Source organism: Alligator mississippiensis, chromosome 3, assembly GCF_030867095.1.
Source record: "Alligator mississippiensis isolate rAllMis1 chromosome 3, rAllMis1, whole genome shotgun sequence".
Lineage (NCBI taxonomy): Eukaryota > Metazoa > Chordata > Crocodylia > Alligatoridae > Alligator > Alligator mississippiensis.
Genome location: NC_081826.1, coordinates 43118344 through 43140007, shown reverse-complemented (window position 1 = coordinate 43140007; position 21664 = coordinate 43118344). Strand labels below are relative to the sequence as shown.

The 21664-nt window shown below is 44.7% G+C and overlaps 1 protein-coding gene across 1 annotated transcript in view; it reads left to right on the top strand.

Moving 5' to 3' along the window:
* The window catches only part of LOC102569725 (neural-cadherin), a 92324-nt gene that overhangs the window by 65405 nt on the left and 5255 nt on the right, over window positions 1–21664 (top strand). Inside the window, exons 19-30 of the mRNA XM_006273952.4 lie at window positions 1251–1344; window positions 2572–2756; window positions 4240–4472; window positions 5840–6117; window positions 9666–9880; window positions 10269–10396; window positions 11808–11935; window positions 12067–12184; window positions 12274–12454; window positions 18109–18275; window positions 18534–18798; window positions 20861–21041. Coding sequence (XP_006274014.3) covers window positions 1251–1344; window positions 2572–2756; window positions 4240–4472; window positions 5840–6117; window positions 9666–9880; window positions 10269–10396; window positions 11808–11935; window positions 12067–12184; window positions 12274–12454; window positions 18109–18275; window positions 18534–18798; window positions 20861–21041 — 2173 coding nt within the window. The remainder of the gene's footprint in view (window positions 1–1250; window positions 1345–2571; window positions 2757–4239; window positions 4473–5839; window positions 6118–9665; window positions 9881–10268; window positions 10397–11807; window positions 11936–12066; window positions 12185–12273; window positions 12455–18108; window positions 18276–18533; window positions 18799–20860; window positions 21042–21664) is intronic.

The following is a 21664-nucleotide window of genomic DNA, read 5'->3' as shown; positions in this document are numbered from 1 at the left end:
TTGTTCCTACTCTGGGAAAGTGGAATATTGGAATATTAGTTCCAATTGATTTGGAAACCTTTTCAAAAACAAAATTGTTCTGTTTTGTCAGCTCTGAAATTTTGTCTTACACCTATTTAAAAAAAGATCCACGATGTGCAGCAGAGTAAGGACAGTTTTTTGTCCTTCATGTTGTCTGTCTTATTTGGATTTTGCAGGAATTGCACATCACTATAGAACACTGTCTTATATGCAAAACATGTTTGTCAACTAAATACTGTCACCCAGAGTCAGCCTTAGGGAAAATGGCGTCCTCAAAGAACATGTATTTTGGTGCCCCTCCCACAAGTCAGCAGTGCAGCTGCAGGCAGGCAGGGGTGCAGGATGCAGTCTGGCAAGGAGGCAGAACATCATGGTGTGCTAGGCAGGTGGTCAGGCAGGCACTGTATATGGCCCCTCTTGAGTCTCAGAGTGCACCCCACTCAAAGGATCCCTCAGGAAGAATTGGTGGAACCTGTGTATCCACCATTCTTACTTACAGGTCCAACTGAGTTTGAATACATGTGACTTAATTATGGGATTTTGTGACCAGCACTGCATAGAGACCAAAACATTCTTATTAAAACACATGTACCCTCTAGTAGGAGTGGAGCTCTTAGAGAGAATTTTAAAATAATGCTGTCTATATTTTTTGTATCTTTATAAATTCTTATCATCTCTTGAAGGTAACATAAGTAAGCCTAACTTCTTTCAATATCCTGCACCAGCCCAGGGGTTTTCTGCCTTGGTCTAGTTTCCCAAAAAAACACATACTCTTTTGAAAAAAGGCTTACTTTTACTTCAGAGTTCAATCATTATTCTGATTAACAGACCTTTTCCTGTCATTCTGAAACTAGTTTTTTTTAGGTTGGCTGGAAACTAAGGCTAAATAATCAAGACTAATGGTTCTGACATTGTCCTCTAACAATTTTTAAAAGTATTTGCTTAAGGTGACTTATCATTTTCTTCCTGCCTGTTTTCTGAGACAACTTCCTGTTGTGATGATAATCAATAGTGTCATATAGCAAACAGCCACATCAACATAGGGTATTCAGAAATTATTACAGGTCTATTCCAGAATTGTCACAAATACTTATATGGAGATTTTTAAATTTAAGATAACCCACTAACATTATAATTTTATGTTTGTTTTTATGGCAAGCATGCATTCACGCATATGTATAAATGCGAGAAACTTGTAGTTACGTCACTTGTATATTTAATTATTTCAGGTAACCTACCCACAATAGTGCTGGGCCAGATCAGTGCACCAGATGAAGATGACTGGGATCACAAAACGTATCACTTTGAAGAAAAAACATCAAGGTATTTAAAAGCCATATAAACTTGATGAAATGAGTTTTAAAACATTTTTAAAAATGTAAGCTTCTAAACTTTTTTTGTTTTTTTTAAAGAGCAAAAGTGCCACAGTATATTGCCTTCCATTCAGTGTGTATATAGTGCTTATATGCAGTTCTCCAAATGCCTTCTTGCAATGTATGCTCCAAATTCAGTCTTTTCTGTTGCTTCCTGGTCCAGCATTTGCAGAGTTGAAATGTTCTTCCCTTGAAGAGAAGAGCACTTTTCATAGTTTCAACAAGCAGAAGTCATGCTACGTGTTGATGTATTAAGAGAAGTGGAAGATCTTTCGTCTTTTCTAGAAGGATAGTGGCTGCAATGTCAAAATTTGTTTGGGAGGAGTAACTTGAATACTACCCAAAATACCTCTGTGGCTTAGGGAGCAAGTTTCTGAAAACAGAGATCAGGATTTTGATTGGCAGCTGTTGACAGCAGATCATATAGGTTTAAGACTAGGGCCTTGGGCTTATGTATGTGCCTAATTAATAAGCCAGAATGTTAAATCCCTGATTAAAGTCCTATCCAGTGCTAGTATCAGTAGACCACATAAGAGAAATAATTCACAAATGGCTTTCTCATCTCTTCTTAACTGAAGAAACAATGTTTCAGTGCTACTGTTTGTTTTGTGAAGCTTTGTCTTCACTGGGAGGTTTTGTACTAGGCTGATGGGATTTGTGCAAATGTACAGGTGTATAGGTGACTTGGACCAGTGCTGTTTAACTTTTTGGATGGAGGTAAACTGTACTTTAGCATAAGGATTTGCACTGATTTGCAAGGAGGTGGTTGTAACTGTCTAATTGTGTGCTGTCCAGCAAAAAGCAGAGGGTCTGCTTTATCTTGTGTCTCTAATGAGTCTTTTACAACCTTAAATCAATGATGGATAAATGTATTGGAGTTCTACTCCATTCTGACTCCTCACTCCCCTTCTGTACCAGGAGTGAGTGGGGGGATCTGTTAGTTCAGTAGCTTTGGTATGGGAATTCTCTCCAGAACAAAGTGGACCAAATAATCCTGCTCTAGATTTTTTATTTAATCTTTGTATAATTTTTTCTATTTGTATAGCCCTGTTGCTGATGGTCATAGTGGTCAGGCTAATGTAGACAGGTTTTGGAAGTCTTAATCTTTGTTCAGAGCAAGCCTATAGGACATTATCTTTCTGTTTACCTTTTTCCTTTCTCATAACTTCTATTGCAGGTACTTTATCCTTGATGATAACTCAGGGTTGCTGAGTATTGAAGAAGGTATCCCAGTAGGAACATACAATGTAAGAGTGAAAGTTACTGATGACATCTGGCCAGATGTGGTCTCAACAGTACGGGTGGTTGTAAATGAGATCAAAGATGAGTCTTTCCATAATGCTGGATCTATACGAATACAAGGTAAATAATGTAGTGTAATGTCTTTGGTATTTTCACTTTGAAATCTGCCCTGTTTGTATTGATACTGGGTGCTGACAGATGGGCAGCTCCCTGCTGTAATTTATGGCGCTTCACAGAAAGTTCTGTGAGTTACAATGACCACCTCTCCCACACCCAACCCAACAGGCATTAGCTGTTTGTGAGGGGAGGGAGGAATCAAGCTCCACTTCAGAGCCAATCCAAGGGAGAAAGAGGCTCCCCTCCCTCAGCTCCGGTGCTGTCTGCAGGATGAGAGATGGGGGGCTCCAATCCACCTGCCTGCCTCCCCCATCTTCAGTGAAACCTTGGAAAACCCCAGACCAGAGCTCCCTCTCCTCCTTACCCCCCTCCCACCCTATGGACAGCCCAGCTCTGCTCATGTGCAGGGACAAAAATTAGTTAATGAAGGTGCTCCACTTTGGAATGCCTTCATCTGAACCCTTATTAAATAAGGGTTAATTTGTTGTACAACTTCGGTCAAAGCACGGCTGTAGAGTGCTTTCAAGGGGGTGATTGCATAACAAATATCACCTCTGTCAGCACCCACTACAATTTTTAAATCCTAATGTTAGGCTTGTCCTCTTTAGCCTTTACTATCCTCTTTACAGAGATTTGAAAATGCATGTTTATATGTACACTTGCTCTATCTTCCTCCTTCAGCATGTATTCTATGCAAGACAGGAATTAGAAGACACTGCAGTAAGTGTTAGTCTGACATCAAAGATAAGATGACAAAGTATTTATATGTCAAATAGAATTTATTCAAGCAACTCTCCTCAAACCTCAGCTCCCAAGTGATTCAAATCTTTGTGTAAAGTACAATAATTCTAAACTTGTTACTGAGTTAGAGAGAAAGAAATGGCAAGTAAAAATATGAGCCTCATGACAAGTTCTGACACCAGTATAAAAAATTCTAGAGTGCAGAGAAGAAAGGCTCATCTACACATGCGCTTTACTGCAGAGTTGACTAAGTCAAGTGTCATCTTCCACACATGCACTAGTACTAGGGTGCAGTAAATTAACTCTTATGGAAAAGTAATTAACTGCAATCAAATACTTGTAGAAACAGTGACTGCAGGGCGCAAATTACATCCAGTTAGCCCAGCCAGGTGGGGACCAAATCTCTGGCTTCTGCCAGCCCCTCCACCACCCAGAACCCAGGGCTGGCTCCCAGAGCTCTGCCAGCCTGTGGCTGCTCCACCCTAGTTCTAATTGCTGCTGTCCTGGGTACCTGTGTACACACTGTGCCCAGGAGCAGTTAACTCTGTTGCAAACTGCTTCGGAGTTTATTATGTTGCCTTAATAGCATGTGTAATTGCACCCAGTGTGTCAAAGAAGGTTATAGAATCAGTTATGTAAATATAACTGCTCTGGATCTCTGCTGCTTCCAGTTCATAATCACACGTTAGATTTATTTTTTAACCTCAAAGATGTAAAAGTGTTGTATTTTTGCATTTGGTTACAGGTATCACTGCAGAGGACTTTATATCTCAGTATTCTGGGACAGAGAGTAAATACAACCAGATGAAGAAGTTTCTTTCAGAAATCATCCCGGCCCAACTTGAAAACATTCATATTTTTAGTGTCTTGAATGTCCCAGGTCAAACCCAGGGGGTTGATGTTTGGTTTGCATTTTGTGGGCCATCATATTATAAAGCAGAGAAACTTAATGGTTATGTGGCAGTGTTTAAAGCACAGGTATGTGATTTGTTTCCCTTTTCATGAACTTCTGATTCTTACTGCATCTATTAAAATCTTGTACCTCTTACCTAGTGTAATGTTTGCTTTGAATCATCAGTGATTTGGGAGGTGGGAAGTACCAAGCTGTACGTTGCAATATTTGACTCTCCTAAATGAAATGTATTTCTCTGGCACTTTGGCTAAAAATTTCAAATATGCATGCTTGGAAATTTTGTCTTAAGATCACATTTAGCATCCAAATAGAAATTATCTAATTTTCTGATGTGTAGACTCTAGGAGAAATGTCTGAATATTGGACTCTCATTTAACTGTTAACAGAGATGTCAAAAAATATGTCTTGCAAGCCAGATCCAGTCAGCAGAGCCCTATGACCTGGCCTGTGGCTCTCAAACCAACCTCACTCACTTCATGCAGCATGTGCCAGCCCCAGCTCTGTACGCTCCATGTGGTGTGCAGAACTTAACCTTGTGCACATGTGGCACCTGCATCAGACCAGCCCTGCATGCCCGATTTGTAGCCAATCTGTATTGTATCCACGAGCTGGCCCTGCATGCCACATGCAGTGCACATGGCATGTGGGGCTGTGGCCGCGCATGCATTGCATACTGCATATAGTGCGCAGCACCAGGGCTGGCATGCATGCTGCACACAGGGCCAGTCTATGGGCCTGATCTGGCCCACAGGACCAAATGAGTTTGAGACCTGTGGTTTAAATTTAGGCACACAACATTGAAAATTTTTACCCTTAGGCTATTGAATTTCCTTTAGGATCTTCAGAATATTCCAATCTTCAGAATATACAGCTTCTTCTGCAGAGGCTATGACATAATCCAAAAGTGGGGTGTGCATAATTCTTGATATTTCTCTCCCCACCCCTTTTGTCTCTCTATTGAAAGGCTCTGTAACTGGAACTCCAATGTTTAGTCAAACATTTCATCTTTCTCTGATCAGAAAGCAGAATAACCTTGTTCTTTTAGAGAAATGTGAGAGTTCTCTTTTTTGTTTTGTTTTTAAAGTGGTTTAGATATTTACCTAAATCTCCAGTTATTGCTGTAATTAAAGTGACTTTAATTGCAGACACCATGCTATGTGTTAGGTGCCAAACTTAGGTGTCGGTGCCTAAATGTAATTCTCTCCTACCTTGTTTGAGTCCCTGAAAAAAAACATTAGTGTGTCTACTTTTTTAATATGCTATTGTCTTAGTCTTAAGGCTAATATAGGAAAAAGCGGCAAGGAGGGGAGGACCCACCTCTCTTTTGGATTAATAGTTAAGAGGCAGTTTTCCAAGGCTGTAATTCTGACACTTAGAAGTACTGAGCTTCTCAGTGAAAAATGATATCAATAAAACAAACTTTCTTCTACAGCTGCAAAACATCTTGAACGTGAACATCACACAGGTTGGTGTAGATGAGTGCAAGACTGCGAATTGCACTCGCAGCACTGGCTGTGTCAGCACATACAATTACAGCCGTGTACCCACCATCACTACTGCTGGAAATATCTCGCTGGTGTCTATTACAGTCCTGACTAGTGCCTTGTGCATCTGCGCTGCTCGGGAGAGCCAGCATCTCTCTTGTTCTGCATACTGGACAAACCCATGCTTTAATGGTGGCACATGTATAGACACTGACTTGGGTTACAGGTTAGTAAAGTTTTCCATGGCACATACTTCTAAGTCAATTGTAGGAAGGATGTGTGGATGTATATTGTTAAAGCACATCTCATCTTGTACTGGCTGCTGTGTTTGCAAGCTCAGAATAAAGCAGGACCATGCCCCAGGGGTGACCATGATGCTCCTTGGCGGCCGCATGGTTCCTGCCTCACCCATCTCCCAGGGTACCCTCCCTTTTCCTGTTCCTGCCACACCTTTATGGAATTGTTTTTCTGTTGTAGAAGGGAGGCTGCCCCAGGGTCCCTAAGCAACCCTAGCCTGCCTTGACCAGTGAGTCCCACCTGTACCCAGCTGACCCCTAGTCCTGTTCTTCAGTGCCCTATGTGGGGCACCCCTTGGCCCTGTCAGTGCTCCAGGGCATCAGTTGCCTTAAGCGCTATTTGTGGCCGCCTTCTGCCCCTATAACCATGCCCATGCCTTTCAGGTATTATTCTAGATAAGTGGTTTTCAACCTGTGGTCTGTGGACCCTATGGGGGTCCACAGATTATTTCTAAGAGGTCCGCAACTTATGACTCCTGATTAATCAAAAGTATGTGAATACCATACTTAAAATTCAATGGGATTTGTACCTTCAGTCAAAATTTTCAAAGGGGTTCACACCTACATTTGAAATTTTTTAGGGATCTGCAAGTAAAAAACGTTGAAAACCACTGTCTTAAAGTAACAGGAGTCCTCTGGCTCCCTGTTACAAAAGCAAAGACGTCTCACTTTTCTAGAAGGTAATTAAGTTCACTACTGATCCGTCCCCCCTGCTCCCCTCTCTGGTGTCAAAGTGCAAGAAATGCATATTCTGTGTGATCTAAATGTATTTTATTAGTTGGTTTAACTAGTTGCATAGCACATCAATGACAAACTCTATTTCCGCTTTTTTATTTTTTTATGTTGGGCATGGGAGTGGGATGGCCAGTCTTCATCTACAGCATAATGGCAAACTTGGAAGATGAGGAAGTGATACCTTCAAATGTGTGGCAGTTTTTTCATTGCAGGGAGGCCCAAGAATGTGTGTGCATTTCACACCTGCTTTGCCACTTCTACCCTCCCCACTGACACTTGACTGTAGCCATCCCTACAATGGAAAGGCAGCAGCAACTACCCAATAGTTCTTACCTTAATTTCCCCTTTGTATATCAGTGGTTCTCAACTTTTTTAGATCCAAGGCACTCCTCCAAAAATTTTCAGAATTTAGCAGAACCCCATTATGAACTGATATGAATATGATATTATAAACATTGTTTTTATTATTAACTAGCATATTATTCATGGATTATAGAAATTATAATTATACCTTATTCACTCTTTCAGGCAGCTAACAGGGAGTGCTTCCCTAGTTCTGTCTGACTGAACACATGATATAATTCCAGTGCAGCAGCAGAATCCCTACACATGGCTCCAGGTCACTAATGGAGATTGGGAACCACTGGCCCAATTTCTTCCCCTAGATATCCCAGAACAATTCTGCCCCTCCCTTCCCTTCCCTTCCCCTTCTCCCTGCCCCCGGCCCCCCAACTCCAGTATTGTGGCCCTAATGAACAGAATCCAGGAACACCCAGGCGGCAGCAACAAGGTGCTGAGCTGCATGCACAACACATGAAAAGCGCTGAGGGGGTAGGAGCAACAGGGTCTAGGCAAAAGAACACATGAGGCCTAGGAGGGAAGAGGGGGGCCAGCCAAGGGGTGCCAGGGCATGGTCACTATCACCACACACCTCAGTTTTCAGGAGGCGCATTAGAGCTGAACCAGCAAGAGCTGCATATTGTAATTCAGGCAAGCATAGTTTTTTGCTGCAGCCACTTCTCAGTTCAGCTCTGACCTGCCTTTTGAAAATTGAGGCATACTTCACAGCTTCACCTGGCAGCAGTGGTGGCAGTGCTGGCATTGTGGCACCCCTGGCAGGTTCTCGCAGCATGCTGGTTGAGGAACACTTTGTTCCATGTTAAACAGAAATTGTAAAAGCCTTGTCCATGGTACAGTTCTAAACAGGTGCCAGTATACTGCTCAGTTGCATTAAACACAGTATATCTTAGTAAAGGGGAACGTAGAGACTCTTCAGAGCTTCTTGCCATTCTCATTCATTCAGCTTTGAGAATTAATCTTGGGACATTTTTTTACCCTAATTTTCCATGTCTTCCTTGGTGATGGGTTCTTCCTTTGCCCACTTGTCTCTTCTACTGTAGGTGCTAGAGCATACAGAAATTTGTGAAGTATGAAAGATGCTCTTCTTTCGCCCAATTAGTCTTGTCCCTTCCTTTACCATTTCTACCTCTCTTCTACACTTTCCCTCTTCCCCGTTGCCATAATCTATGTTTCCATCATTCTTCATCCCTGCCTAAATCTCTTACACACTATCAAAAAGCCTTTTCCAGCGATGTTTTAGTAATATAAATTAGGGGTGCTCAACTTCTGGCCCACAAGCGAATGCAGCCTGCTGAACCATTACATCTGGCCCACAGGGCTCCCCGTGGGTCCAGAAATTTGATAGTGGGGGAGTGGTGGCCATTAACCCTCCCCCCTCCCAAACCCCTGCATGGCTGATCAGTGTGTGCTACACCCCCTCTCCCATGGGGCCACTTCCAGTTCTGGACCTCCAATCCCTCTCATGGGGCCTAGTCATGCCCCCTTCCCTCCCCAAAGGGCCAGATTGGGACCAGGCCATGCCTCCTTCCTCCTGCAGAGCCAAGCTATATTCCCTTCCCTCTGCAGGGCCACAGCACACCCTCTTCTCTCTCTGTGGGGCCTGGGTTGGGCCCAGCCATGCCCCCTACCCTCCATGGAGCTCAATCAAGCTCCTTTCCCTGTAAGGCTGCATTGTAGGTGGCCTGCCCTCTGACCCCCTCTGCATGGCCAGTTGGCATCTGCCATGCCTGCCTTGGGCACCAGACTGGAACCACTGGCTGGATCTGGCCTGTGGACAGACTAGGCACCTGCCAGTCTGGCTTGCTAGGGAAAAAGATTGAAGAGCACTGATATAAACAAAATAGTTTGAAATCCTAGTGGTATTACCAAAATGTAACCATCATCATCCTAATCACTGTTTCTAAATTGAATCCCTTTTCTATATCCTTTTTCTGATTTGCCTGTTTAGACCATAAACTGTCCAGAAAAGATAACTGTTTCCATATATATTAGTATAAAGTTCAGCATGTGTGCAGGATTACTGCATTAAACCACTATCATGCTAACTAGCCAAAAATCTCTCTTCACTTGACAGTAAACAGTGGTTTTACATATTGCCTTGGTTTAAGAATATTTCAGTTAATAAGATAGTTATGTGGACAAAATGTGAATTGTTAGCTTTAAACTAAATTGCACTTGTAAAATAAGTGAGCAACAAACATTTTATGATGTAGAAGATATACTAGTAATCACCAGAGACAAGGCTGATTATGAATCACCACAATGCAAATAGAGGACTTTTGCTCTGCAATAGGTATTTTTTCTTCCCTAAGGGGTGGTATTCCAAGTTTTCATGCTGGGGATGGAAGAAACAAATTCATTTTCTTTTCCTTTTTTTTTACAGATGTAAATGCCCTCCAAATTTCCATGGACCTGAATGCCAGCAGACAAAACATACTTTCAGAGGGCATGGTTATGCCTGGTTCCCTCCCATTAAGCCTTGCTTTGACAGCCGTATCTCTTTGGAGTTCATTACTGAAGTGGCAGATGGCCTTCTGTTGTACAATGGACCAGTAGCAAATGTGCAATCTGGAGAAATGGAGGATTTCATTGCATTAGGTTAAAAATATTTTTGGCATGGGAGGGTTGTGTGAGAGAGAGAGAGAGGAACTTGGGCCTCTACTTACTGTACTTGTATTTATAAATTTTGAATGCCTTCTTAAGGAAATGTCCTTAGAAAACAATGAAAATGCAAAACAACCAACTAATACTTCAGTTTGTTCATTTTTTATGATTGTTCCTGGCATTAGTTAATGGTACAGATATTAGAGAAAAACACGGTTTTAAAAGATGCAAGGTATATGGGATAGCTTAATCTGTACCTCATTCAAGGGCTAAAGTTATTTTTAAATTTATGTTTAGTTTGCTAGTTCACTAGGATATTAATGGTGATGCGGTTGGCTTTTGTACAGGAAAAGACATATTCAGTAACATTATTTCCTTTTAGAGCTCTCTGGTGGTGTCCCATCGCTAACTCTGAGTCATGGCTCTGGGGTGCTTTTCCTGCAGCTGTCAAAGAAAGTTAATGTTGCAGATCGTCGCTGGCATAATATAAAAGTTTTAAGCGATGGAAAGGCAAGTGTACATACAACTAATCCTACAAAACTTGAGTTCAGATATCTGATATATATTCATGAACTATAGAACTTGTATATATTCAAGATCCCTCCAATAAGCAGCTGGTCTGTCAAGGTACTTTTCTGGTTACCTCATCACCATATTATCAACGTGCACAATTTATTAGTTTGGTTTTCCACCCCACTTGTTGTGGAGGGAACATTGGCTTGTGATTAGGGCCTAGGATTGTGGTAATTTGACCAGCCAAGTTCCAGACGTTTTCTCAAGTGGCTGGCCGATGGGTCTTGGATACACGTTTCTTTTGTAATTCTATAAGCGCCCTTATAGAGCTGTAGAAAGCTAGTGTACTTATGTTTAGGCTGTTTGTAGTATGGTGGATCCACCATAAAAAGTTCCTGTTTCAAGCAGAAACTGCTTTGTATTGCTGCCATTCTGTAGCATTACATGCAATAAATATGTGAACAATTTCATGTAGCACTACAGAAGATCTTTAGGACCTCCTGCATCCCAGCACTCCAATCTCCTTCCCCCTTCTAACTGGGGAACAAAGGAGAATAGCTGGCAGCTATTACAGAGCCAGGGCTGCCCTGCTCTGCACCAGAATGGCAACAGCAGGTTGGGCTGTAGCCTAATCACCAGCAAGAGCTGCAGGCAGCTGCAGTAGAGAGACTGCCTCATTGACAGGCTTCTTTGAGGTGGGAGAGTAAAGGAGTGGGCCCCTATTGCCACCCAGCTGGAGAGCTCACCTTTGAGGCAACTTTTGTAGTGCTCCAGCCAGGAGGCTGTGCACATGTGCACACCCTGGTAGCACCTTGTTCTGGTAGCATTACATATTGATATGTCTGTCCAAGTCCTGAGGGCAAATTCCTTAATTTTTTTGATCCACCAGCTTGATTTTTATGGTGCTTATGCAACAAGAAGCAAAATTAAAAAGGCCAAAGATATCATTCCTTCCTCTTTTGTGTAGGAGGAATCTCTGCTAATCATAGAGATTGCTCCTTACCTGTGGTGCTAGAACTGCCTGTAAGAAAAGTTGGGGGGCATGTCAACAGCTGCAGATATGGGATAGCCTGAGGGCAGAGAAGAAATGAGATTCCACTCTACTCCATTGCATCATGGTTTTAGTTTTTATGCTGGGGCTGGCAGCTGTGATTTAGTTTCCCTACTTGAGCACAGTGAAGTATCAAACCTGCTATACCTGATTCCTCCTTTATAAAATAAGAATCCTGATGTGTAATTATGCACCTGTGTCGAGCTCTGAGATCTTCAGGTAAAAACTTGGTTTTATTTAGTAGATTTTCTTGCATTGTTATTTATAATTAATGGCACTGACCTGTTCTGATAGGTGGAGTCAAATCTATAATTTAAAAAAATACAATAATTTTCATGCAATACAATTTCCATTTAGAAAGTGCAGCTGATTCTTGACCACTGCATAAATGTTACACTTGAAGACAAGGACAATGATCTTAAGGAGATCTCTCAGATAGATTCATCAGCCTGTGAAGTTTCAGAAGAGACTCCAGGAACTGCAAGGTAAAAACAAAACAAGATGGCAACAAAACTGCAGAAAAGAAAAAGAAAGTAAAGGATCAGATCAGCATGCTCTTAATCTGAGTTGTGTACCACTAATTCTTTTTTCTTCCCTATCTCCCCAACAATGGAAGATTTCTCAGTGTTCACCAACCCCTACAGCTGGGTGGAGTTAAGAGTTTGTCCCATGATTTACAAAGGCACTTCAAAGGATTTGTTGGCTGTATACGGAATGTCATCATTGACAGCAAGGTCAGGCTGTAAGAAAATAGTTTGGTGGGATAACTTTGCTGACTAAAGCTGCTTCAGGTGGTGGTTCATTCTTTCTTGTCCTTTCTTAGGTGTATGATTTGGAGAACCCTGCAGAGTCTTTAAACAGTGCTCCTGGCTGTGCTCTGACTGATGGAATGTGTCAAAGGGCTGGGGCACTGTCCTGTGGTGTTCATGGCAAGTGTATTGATGAATGGGAATCATTTACTTGTGACTGTTACCCTGGATATGCTGGGCCAAAATGTGATCAAGGTATGGCTAGTTTCAGAGAGAAATTAATCCTAAGGGAGAGAAATGAATCTTTGGGAATAATCAAGACAGATAATGTGATAGATAATTGTTGATACCAGTGTTAGGATGACAGTAGTTCAGCAAGTCATTCTTTCCGTCTGAGTAATTTAGATTTGCAGAGATTTCTTTTGTTGTTGCACAAAGTAAATGTTATGGATGATAGTCTTAGCTCGACTTGCTTTAACTTGTGCGTAACTTGTTCTCAGAGCATTATTTCACTACTTGTGGGAGTGAAAGCTGGAAGAAATTGCATTCTGAACATTTCTTTCTGTGGCTTGTGTACACCATTCATTTCAAGTCTGTTTTTTCTTTAATTCTAAAACAAAGTGCAATAATAACTGCATGTTTTAAGGTCTCATGGTGGCCGCAGGATATGAGGGATCGTTCAGTGGCTAAGGGGTCAACTTGGAGATGCAGGTTCAATTTCCTGCTGTCATGTGCTTCCAGTGTAACGTGGGACAAATCATTCCACCATCTTGGCCGGGTTAAGATAAGCATGGCACTGCGGTATGTGGCACTGCAGACACGTCTGTGGCAGCACATACCACACATTCAGCTGTTCTCCATACTGCAAAGTAGTAGTGCAGGGAGGGGTGGTTTTTGACTCTGGGAGATCCTAGGGTCAAAAAAAAATGTGGAAAAAAAAATGGCGCATGTGGTGGCAGTATGCACTGCCCAAAACCAGAGCCTGGGTGGCTGGAGCCATGCTCCAGCTGCCGGCCAGGCTCCAAGTGGCAGGATTGCTGTTGCTGCAGTGCCAGAAAGCCCCCAGGACCCCAGCTAAGGCTGTTGGGGTCAGCCCAGTGCTGGCTCCAGTCTTCCCTACCCACCCGGGGTAACTTGCCATGTGCCAGAGGGCGCATAGGACAGGCGTTCCCTGGGGACAAGTAGCAGCAGCACAGGGTGTGCTAGTGCTTCTTGCCTTGGGGAAGCAAACGTCCAAGGATGCCACCCTTGTGTCTGTACAATGGGAATAATAACACCTTCTTCCTCCCAGTAATGTTCAGAGCAGGGGTATGGGGCTTGTGCAGGAGTTTGTGGGGTGGGGTTTGTGGGTGTATTGTGGGGGTGGGATGCGAGGGGGTATTTGGGTGGGGGGCTTGTGAGAGGGGTGGGGGGTTTAGGGGTGGATTGTGAAGGGGGTTGTGAGAGTGGGGGAGATGGTGGAGGGGGGCTGGAGGTGGAGGGGACTCCTCAGGAGGGGTGGATCCCCTGTCTGTCCCCAGCATGGTGCACAGCCCCTTTCCCCTGCCCCTCCTCTTCCCCCCCCCCCCCCCCCCCCCCCCGCCTCCTCCACAGCAGCAGTGCCTGTCGGGGTGTTCATGGCCCACTACTGGTAGATCCTCCTGGTGGCATGGTGCAGCCCCGGCCACCTGAGACCTCCACCTGTGCTAGATGGATCTGGCCCAGCCCCGCCTGGCCTGGGAGCACACCTCTTCAGGCAGGACCAGGCTGCTTTTGCTGTCACCTGGAGCCCCCAATACCGCATGCAAGAGCCGTGCTCCCTCAGGCCAGGCTGGGTCCTGCTTACATGTGTCCCATGCGCCGTTGGGCTGGGCTGGCTCCACGTGGCATAGGCAGCAGTCTCAGGAGGTCAGGGCCATGCCCTGCTGCCGAGAGTCTCTGTCGAAGTACCTTGCATGAGCCAAGATGCAGCTTCAAACTCCCTAGCAAACCGTCTTTAGAAAGAGGCAAGAGGCTGTCAGGAGTCTCCTAAAGATGGACAGAAAACCATCCTTAGAGCTCATTCTTTTTAAACTTTGAAGGTGGAGTTTGCCTAGTGTGCCTGCTCCATAACTCAAAAACATACCCCAGGAGACATATCCCAAGACTGTGCTATTTCTTAGGCCACCGGCTGGATCACGGGGGCTTCTGACAGGCTGGATCCAGGCCAGGGAATGAGGCAGTGGCTATGGCCTTGGCTACAGTAGTGGTCATGGTGGTAGTAGCTACCACAGCTACTGTGGAGGGCCATGGCTACCATGGAGGCAGCAGCAGTGGCCACCACCATCATCCACCAGTGAGGCAGTGGGGCAAGCAGCTGCAAGCCAGGCCTGATGTGGCAGGGGTGCAAAGAGGCAGCAGGCTGTTGCCACTGGTGACCAGGGATGCCTTGTTTGCTCCCCTGCTGCTAAGAACCATGTCCACTAGGACCCCAGATTCCACAGCAGTCCCTAACGAGCTAGATGAAGCAACTCCATGGGCTGGATCTGGACTATGGGCTGTATTTTTGACACTCTTGCCATAGGGAATTGCCTGTGGTTTCTCTTCCTGCATGCAGCCTTAACTTGACATTAACTGGACTGACAGCTTACTTTGATACTTATGATTTTGTTAACATCTGTCTGAAAATGACTTGCCTCATAGCCAATGCATCAACTGGGACAGCAGTCTCAAGATATGGCCTGCTGGCCAGATCTAGCCTGAAGAGACATGTCACCTGGCCTGCATGGGTGCTTGTGGGACCAGAAATTTGGCATTGGGAGAATTGGCATTGGCCTGTAGGACTGATTGGACAGGAAGTTGGTATTGGCCTCTAGGACTGATTAAGTTTGATAACCTTGAGCTGGGAGAAAAGGAGGGATCCTCATGTGGTCTATGAAAAGGAGAGTAACCCTTACAGCTCACTCAAAGTTGGCAGTCTCTAGCTTCCATGTCAATCAGGTTATCTTCTCTAAACCACATTATGTTTTGGATGAGATGAAGCTAAACTTGTTAGATGATAGTGCAGTGGCAAGGTGTAGCAGGCTTGGGGGGTCAGACTCCAGTCCCAGACACCCACTGGAGTTCAGCTTTCCCTGCTGTGCTTCCCAGCCTTCCTGTTTCTCACCTCCCACTCCTTGATGCTAATATGACTACCTTGGTGTAGTCTGTCTTTAGAGCCTGAAGTAGCTCAGCACAGTCCGCAAGCTTTCTACACCCCCAAACCCAGAGCTCCTTTCCTTTGTGAGGATCTGAGCCAGTCTGAACCCCTAGCCTCAGGCTCAGGCTTATATGGCCCCTTTCTCCTCCCCTTTTTTGTATTTTGACCTGGTTCTCTGTTAACAGGGCCCAAGTGCTGCTAACTCCCTACTCAGCAGAGCTTTGACCTAACTAGATGGGAAGCCATTCAGGTGTTCAGACTTTTTGACATGCACTGAAAGGGTTAAGGAACAAGCCACATCCTTCCACAAACTATCCAAGCAGGTCTTGGATAGCAAATTTATTACAATTTACAGGCTTTCACCAGGGCCCAAGCAATCTCTGAAGCCTATTTACGTATCATGTCAGTTTTTAAGTAAAGCAGCACCGGGGAGCCCTATGCACCTGTTTACTGCTCACTGCTTCCTGGTTCAAGGGTCCAGCAGGCAGATGCTAATTTTGCCAGGGCAACCTTGTAATCTCTATTTATGAAGAACTATCTGCTTACCTCCAATTGAATGAGCAGCTGATTTTGAGTTGCCAAGATTGGCATCTGTATGGACAATTGCTGCAAGTACAGTAACTTGCCCTTTAGTGACTGTCTGAGATTATCTACATAGATTTCATGACAGTTTCTTCATCCTTGTTAGTCAGAGACCTGTTTTCACGGGAATCTGACTGGCAGAGGAACCAAGCGTGGGTTGCATCTACTCTGCCCTCTCTTGCTTCCTGTAGCTGAAGGAATAAAAGTGACCCCAACAGACATTGCCTTCCTAAAGAATTCACACCAAAGATGGACTCTTCTAAGGAAGACAGGCCTCACACTTAGTGTTGGGTACGTAATCATTCTTTAGTTTTCTGCACGAGAACTATCCATGTAATGGAGGGAGAGAGGAAAGTCCATTAACAAGGCAGGTGGCTGTGTACTTGAGTGTTTCTTACCTTAGCTTGCTATCAGCACGGGAGCCTGTAATGGCAGCGCTTGCTCATATGCAGGGAGGGGTGGGAAACAGCTTGTGTGGCTTTTCCTTCAGAGAAGAATCATCTCCCTTTTTGGGAAGGAGGAGAAGGTGGGGGGCATGGGTGGTTTCCCTGAGCACCTAGAGAATACAGCATGATGTGGCACTAAGAGCAGGGAGTACGTCTAGCACAGGGGTGGGAAAGATGGTGGATCCAGCCAGCAGCCCGACTCCATTTCCCAGCAGCCCCTGCCTGTGTCACTGGGGCCAGTTTCCATGGAAATCCCAGCATGGGTCCAGGGTATCTGCGGAGACTCGCCCCAGCAGCGCTGGCAGGGCGTAAGGCTGGGTGGGGAGCTGCTCCCGGGTCAGAGCTGGGATCTTGCAGCGGTGAGAGCGTGGTCCGGAGCCGGGACAGAACCATGATCTGCTGCCTTCATGCCCCTGCCTGGGGCAGATTGCAGCTCTGCCCCAGCTCCAGACCACGCTCACCATTGCAAGATCCCAGTCCTGGAGCAGCTCCCCACCCAGCTGCATGCCCTACCAGTCTCCATGGAAGCCCTGGTCCTGTGCTGTCCCACAGTGTCACAAGCAGGGGCTGATGGGAAATAGTCTGCCACAGGCCTGATCCAGTCTGCGGGCCAGGCTTTGCCCAACCCTGCTCTAGCACCTCCTCAGTGCAGTCCCATTAGCTTACAGGCATTGCAGTACAAATCTGGCAGGTTACCACCTACACAAGCCAGCAAGATCCTATCACTGGGAAGCTGCCCAAGACTATGAGAGAGAAATAGCCGTTCTGGAGAAGTTTTCAGAAGCTTCCACTGCTGCGATTACTCTGTGCCTGTCTAAAGGTGCCGTTCAAGTTTTTAACCAAGCATAAAATGACAGGCTATACTTAAATCTTCTTCCTCTGTCCCTTCCTTAAGCCCTGCTCTGTTGGGCTTCTGTGCTATGATACACATACACATACCATTTAGGGATCCTGCTGTGCCACAGCTGGCTCCCTAATTGGCCATTTTGCCATGATGATACTTGAAGTAGAAAACCTGTCTCCTTTCTCTCCTCCCCACATGGGAAAACAAAACAAGAAAAGATTAAAAATTTAGGATCAGTTTTGCTTTAACATATTATTTTATTGCAAGTTTAAAATTACAGACCTACTGCGTGCCAATTTACTTACTAGGACAAATTAATTCTGTGATTAAGTTCTGCCGAAAGCAAACATAGATGAACTCGCAAAGGATAGGGGTTAAATTAGTGCTTGGTGAATTATAGTGCCAGCATTTGTCTGATTTTAATGACACTTGCTCTGAACAGTGCAAGGGGGATCTTCCATCTGATTTTTTTTTTCTGTTTAATTAATCTTAAACAGAGGTCCAAGAAGTAACTGAAAGCACCACATTAACATTTCTTCTAGTTAATGATGAAGAAATTGGCCAAGTTTCCTCCTACTAATGTCAGAATTGTTTTTGATTTGCTTTGGTTAAAATAGTAAAGTAATGATGGGTGGGCAAGCAGGACACAAACTTTGGGCACTGTGGGGGGTCACTGAGAGAGGACTTCCTGTATTTGCTATTACTTCTTTTTGAAAATCTGTGTTTGTACACAGCATCCTTTGCCCTGGTCAGCATTTATTTAGAACTAAAATGTTCATGTTTGGGATTAATTAACCTGCAACACTCTACAGTGAAGGTACCTAAGGGAATACTAAGTATTAAGATGATTAAATTACTATTTTTCATGTATTGCACGCAGTTCTCCCAGAGTGGGCATTTGGACGGGACAGCTGGATTCATTATGATCTGAAAAACATTCTTAGCGCTCACACCACCCAGATCCAACTCATGGTGCGCACCCGGATTGCCTTCAGCACCCTTCTCAGTATGGCATCCACACATGGAAATGGATACATCAGACTAGAGGTAAGCTATCAAAAAGCCATTCTGATGTTGCTGTTAGTTTGCCATGTAACACAGTGATTATGCAGGTGCATTTTCTGAATTTTTAAAGATGCCTTTTCCTCAAAGATGGCCATTTTCTCTGAGGACTGATACTTGCACAGCTGGAGCAGTACTATTTGGCAGGGTTAGAGAGCACTTTACACTGACTAGAATTTAGGTGTTTTTACATAATGCTCAGGCACTTCTGGCATAAACATGTGCATGTCTTTGTGCCTGCAGATGGTGGATGGACGTTTTGGTGTTAACTTCAACTTGGGGGACAAAGAACACTCTCTGAGGCTGAACACATTACGCATAAACAATGGCCAGTGGGTTTTGCTGACCATGGAGCGCTATAACAATGAATTTACCTTGCGTGTTAACAATGGTGGAGGGGATCATGAAGTGACTGCATTCGTGGGTACAGACAAATGGTTTCAGATGGATCTGGCAAGTGTTGTGCTAGGAAACCGCCTTCCCAACCACTCAGAAAGTGATTTCCAAGGTAGGTGACATGGAAATTTAAAGAGAAATTTGAAACCACAGAAATGACATTCTGAGGAATATTGGAGACCATAAAACCACAGATTAGAGCATCTCTGGAATGTAGGATCTGAGCTTATGGCAGGAAATTCAGAGTTAATGTTCAGCCCTTTTATGGATGTAAATTTTGTTTTGTGACATCTCCCAGTGTTGATACTCACAAAATACAACAAGTCAGGAATACGTATGTTCCAATCTACTCCCAAAGTCTTGAAGGAGGACCATCCAGAGGCCTTCACACCACCTCAGCCCCCAGTCCTAAGGGAAAAGGAAGAGATGTGTAACCCGGGTGGTACTCCAAGATGTACCCCCTCTCCAATTGAAGGGATCAAAGCAGGTGCACAAGCACTGTGAGAGGTGTAGGGACTCTCCTCCCTGTATAGAGCAGAGCCAGAACACCAATGGGGACTTCACCATATACCTTTTTAATGAGAGAACAGTAGTGGGAACATAACCAGTATAAACCAGGGGGTATAGGGGACACTACAATGCCCCGAGGGGGCAGGATTCAACAAAGGTTAGACACTTACAATCATGGACATATTCATCCAGTTGACAAAAGACAGGGTTAACAAAATATAAAACACGAAAAGCAGAACAAACAATGCTGGTTGGTGAAATATAAAAGGCACAAAATACAAAATGTCAAATAACAAGGAATATAGGGTCTAGGTACCTGGAAGAGGAGAAAACAATGGCTCCTTTCCACTGCAACAAGAATTTCTCCCTCTTACTTCACTCATCCCAACTGGGACTTGAACTCAGATATCCCACGTGGTGGACAGAAACTCTACCACAGTCACTAGTGCTGGTACTGTGCCAAGCTGCTAGGGGTCTTGACTTTCCAGGATCCCTGGCCTCACATTGAACTGCCTGGCCTCTTATTGGAGGAGCTGGAAGCAGGGCTGGGAACCTCTCAGGTCGCTGCTCAGATCCTAGCTGGAGCTGGGGAGCCTCTCCTGTTGGCTGCAGTCTCTCATAGGCAATCCTGGAGCCCAGTGGGTAGCCTCTCCTGCCGGCTGCACACTGCGCTGCTGAGGGTCCAACTGCTGCCTGCAGGTCCCACTCCTTCAGGCTCTTCTGGGACAACTGCTCCCACCCCGCTGGCCCAGCTGTTTGAAGCTCCTTCCTTGTGGTCCCTTGCTGGTCTCCCCTGAGTCAGCTGTGCTGTCCCTTTTATCCCCCTCCAGGTGACCCAAGGGGCCAATCAGGGTACATGGAGGGTGAGTCTCTGGGGCCTGATTGGTGAGGAAAGGGAATCCCAAGTCCTCCAATCATCTTTTACCCCTTCAAAGCCCCTGGGAAAATCATTACCAGATTGGTGAGGAAAGGGAATCCCAAGCCCTCCAATCATCTTTTACCCTTTCAAAACCCCTGGGCTAAGTCACTACCAGCTAGCCTGTCACAGATGCATCCAAATATTTATTGCCTAGTGTGAGGGGGTAGTTTGTTCAAGGGTTCATCACAGGGTTGGGCTAAGCCCAGTGAGAATTTCATTGTATTGAGCTTCTGGCAGAGTAGAAAACAATCACTGCCCCCTGGGGTGGTTCCCCCTTGCGCACCTGACTCAGACTGTAGCAGAGTGGAAGAAGGGGGGACCTAGTCAAGGCTCTTGCTTTGCAACAGATGGCCTCCAAGCTCCACAGGAGACTCAGTATGATGTCATGAAGGGCCAGCAAGCAGGAGGGCACACAGGAACATGTCCTTGGAGAAGGGCATCTTAAGGTAAAACATGAGGATATTTCCCTTGTATCCTGGAGGCTGGGGTGGCACAAGAACTAAGGCATGTGGTTGCCAGCTCAAGTTTGAGGCCATAGCAGAAGCACTTGTGGCTCAGCCTTGTCAGATTTCTGCAAATTCTGCTAAAATACCTTGTCACACACATACACAGGAAAGGGATCATTTCCTGAGGTCAGGATCCTGAATATCTTGTAGACCACAGTTAATTTTGTAATATCCTCATGCTTTGAGGGAGTTTTTGTCTAACATGATGTTTCTCTTTGTGTTCTTCTGCCGCAATGTAGGCTGCCTTTGTGATGCCCAATTGAATGGTTATCCTCTTCTTGTCGATGGCAAAAGTACAGAGTTTGGCTTAATTCTGAAGCGCCGAGGCGTCACCATTGGTTGTCATTCCAATGCCTGCAGTACTCAGCCCTGTTACAGTCCTTTGCATTGTGTAGATTTGTGGAGAAAGTATGAGTGCAGGTATACTTAGTATTTTTCCACTGCCAGTGTGGGGTGGTTTTCTTGGGATCCAGTCTTTATCTACCAAAGGCTGAGCAGACTGCAGCGATCAGTGAAACTTTTTGCTGCTGCTACTGCAGCTTTTGGCCAGGGAAAGCATCCCAAGAACCAGTTCTACACCTTTCTCTGCACGTCTGTCTGGACCAAACTTTGTTTCCCCCTAAATCCTTTGGCATCCATCTTATGTTTGTGAGTACAATAAGATTTCTGTGGCATTTCAAACAACATTCAGCAGACCAAGTAGTGAGAAGGAAATGAAAGGCCTTTTGAGTAAAATGTCGTTTGGAGAAGTTTTGTCCCTTATTCCCGTACACTGAGAATTAGTAACAACTGGTCATATGCTGAAAGCACATTTCCTACATGGGCTGGCTTATACACTGGAGTCACTTAAAATCAGAGAAAACTGGATCATGCCTTTGAGGAGAAACTATTAGGTTACATGTGGATCCAAATACAGATGTCTTAAAAGGAGCTTTTACTAAACATAAAACCAGTAGAAGTGTCCATTACAGTTAAAATGTTTCCTGTAGTTCAGCTGATTAGGTTGGGGAAGGTATGGGGAAATCAGTCACCTTCAGCACTTA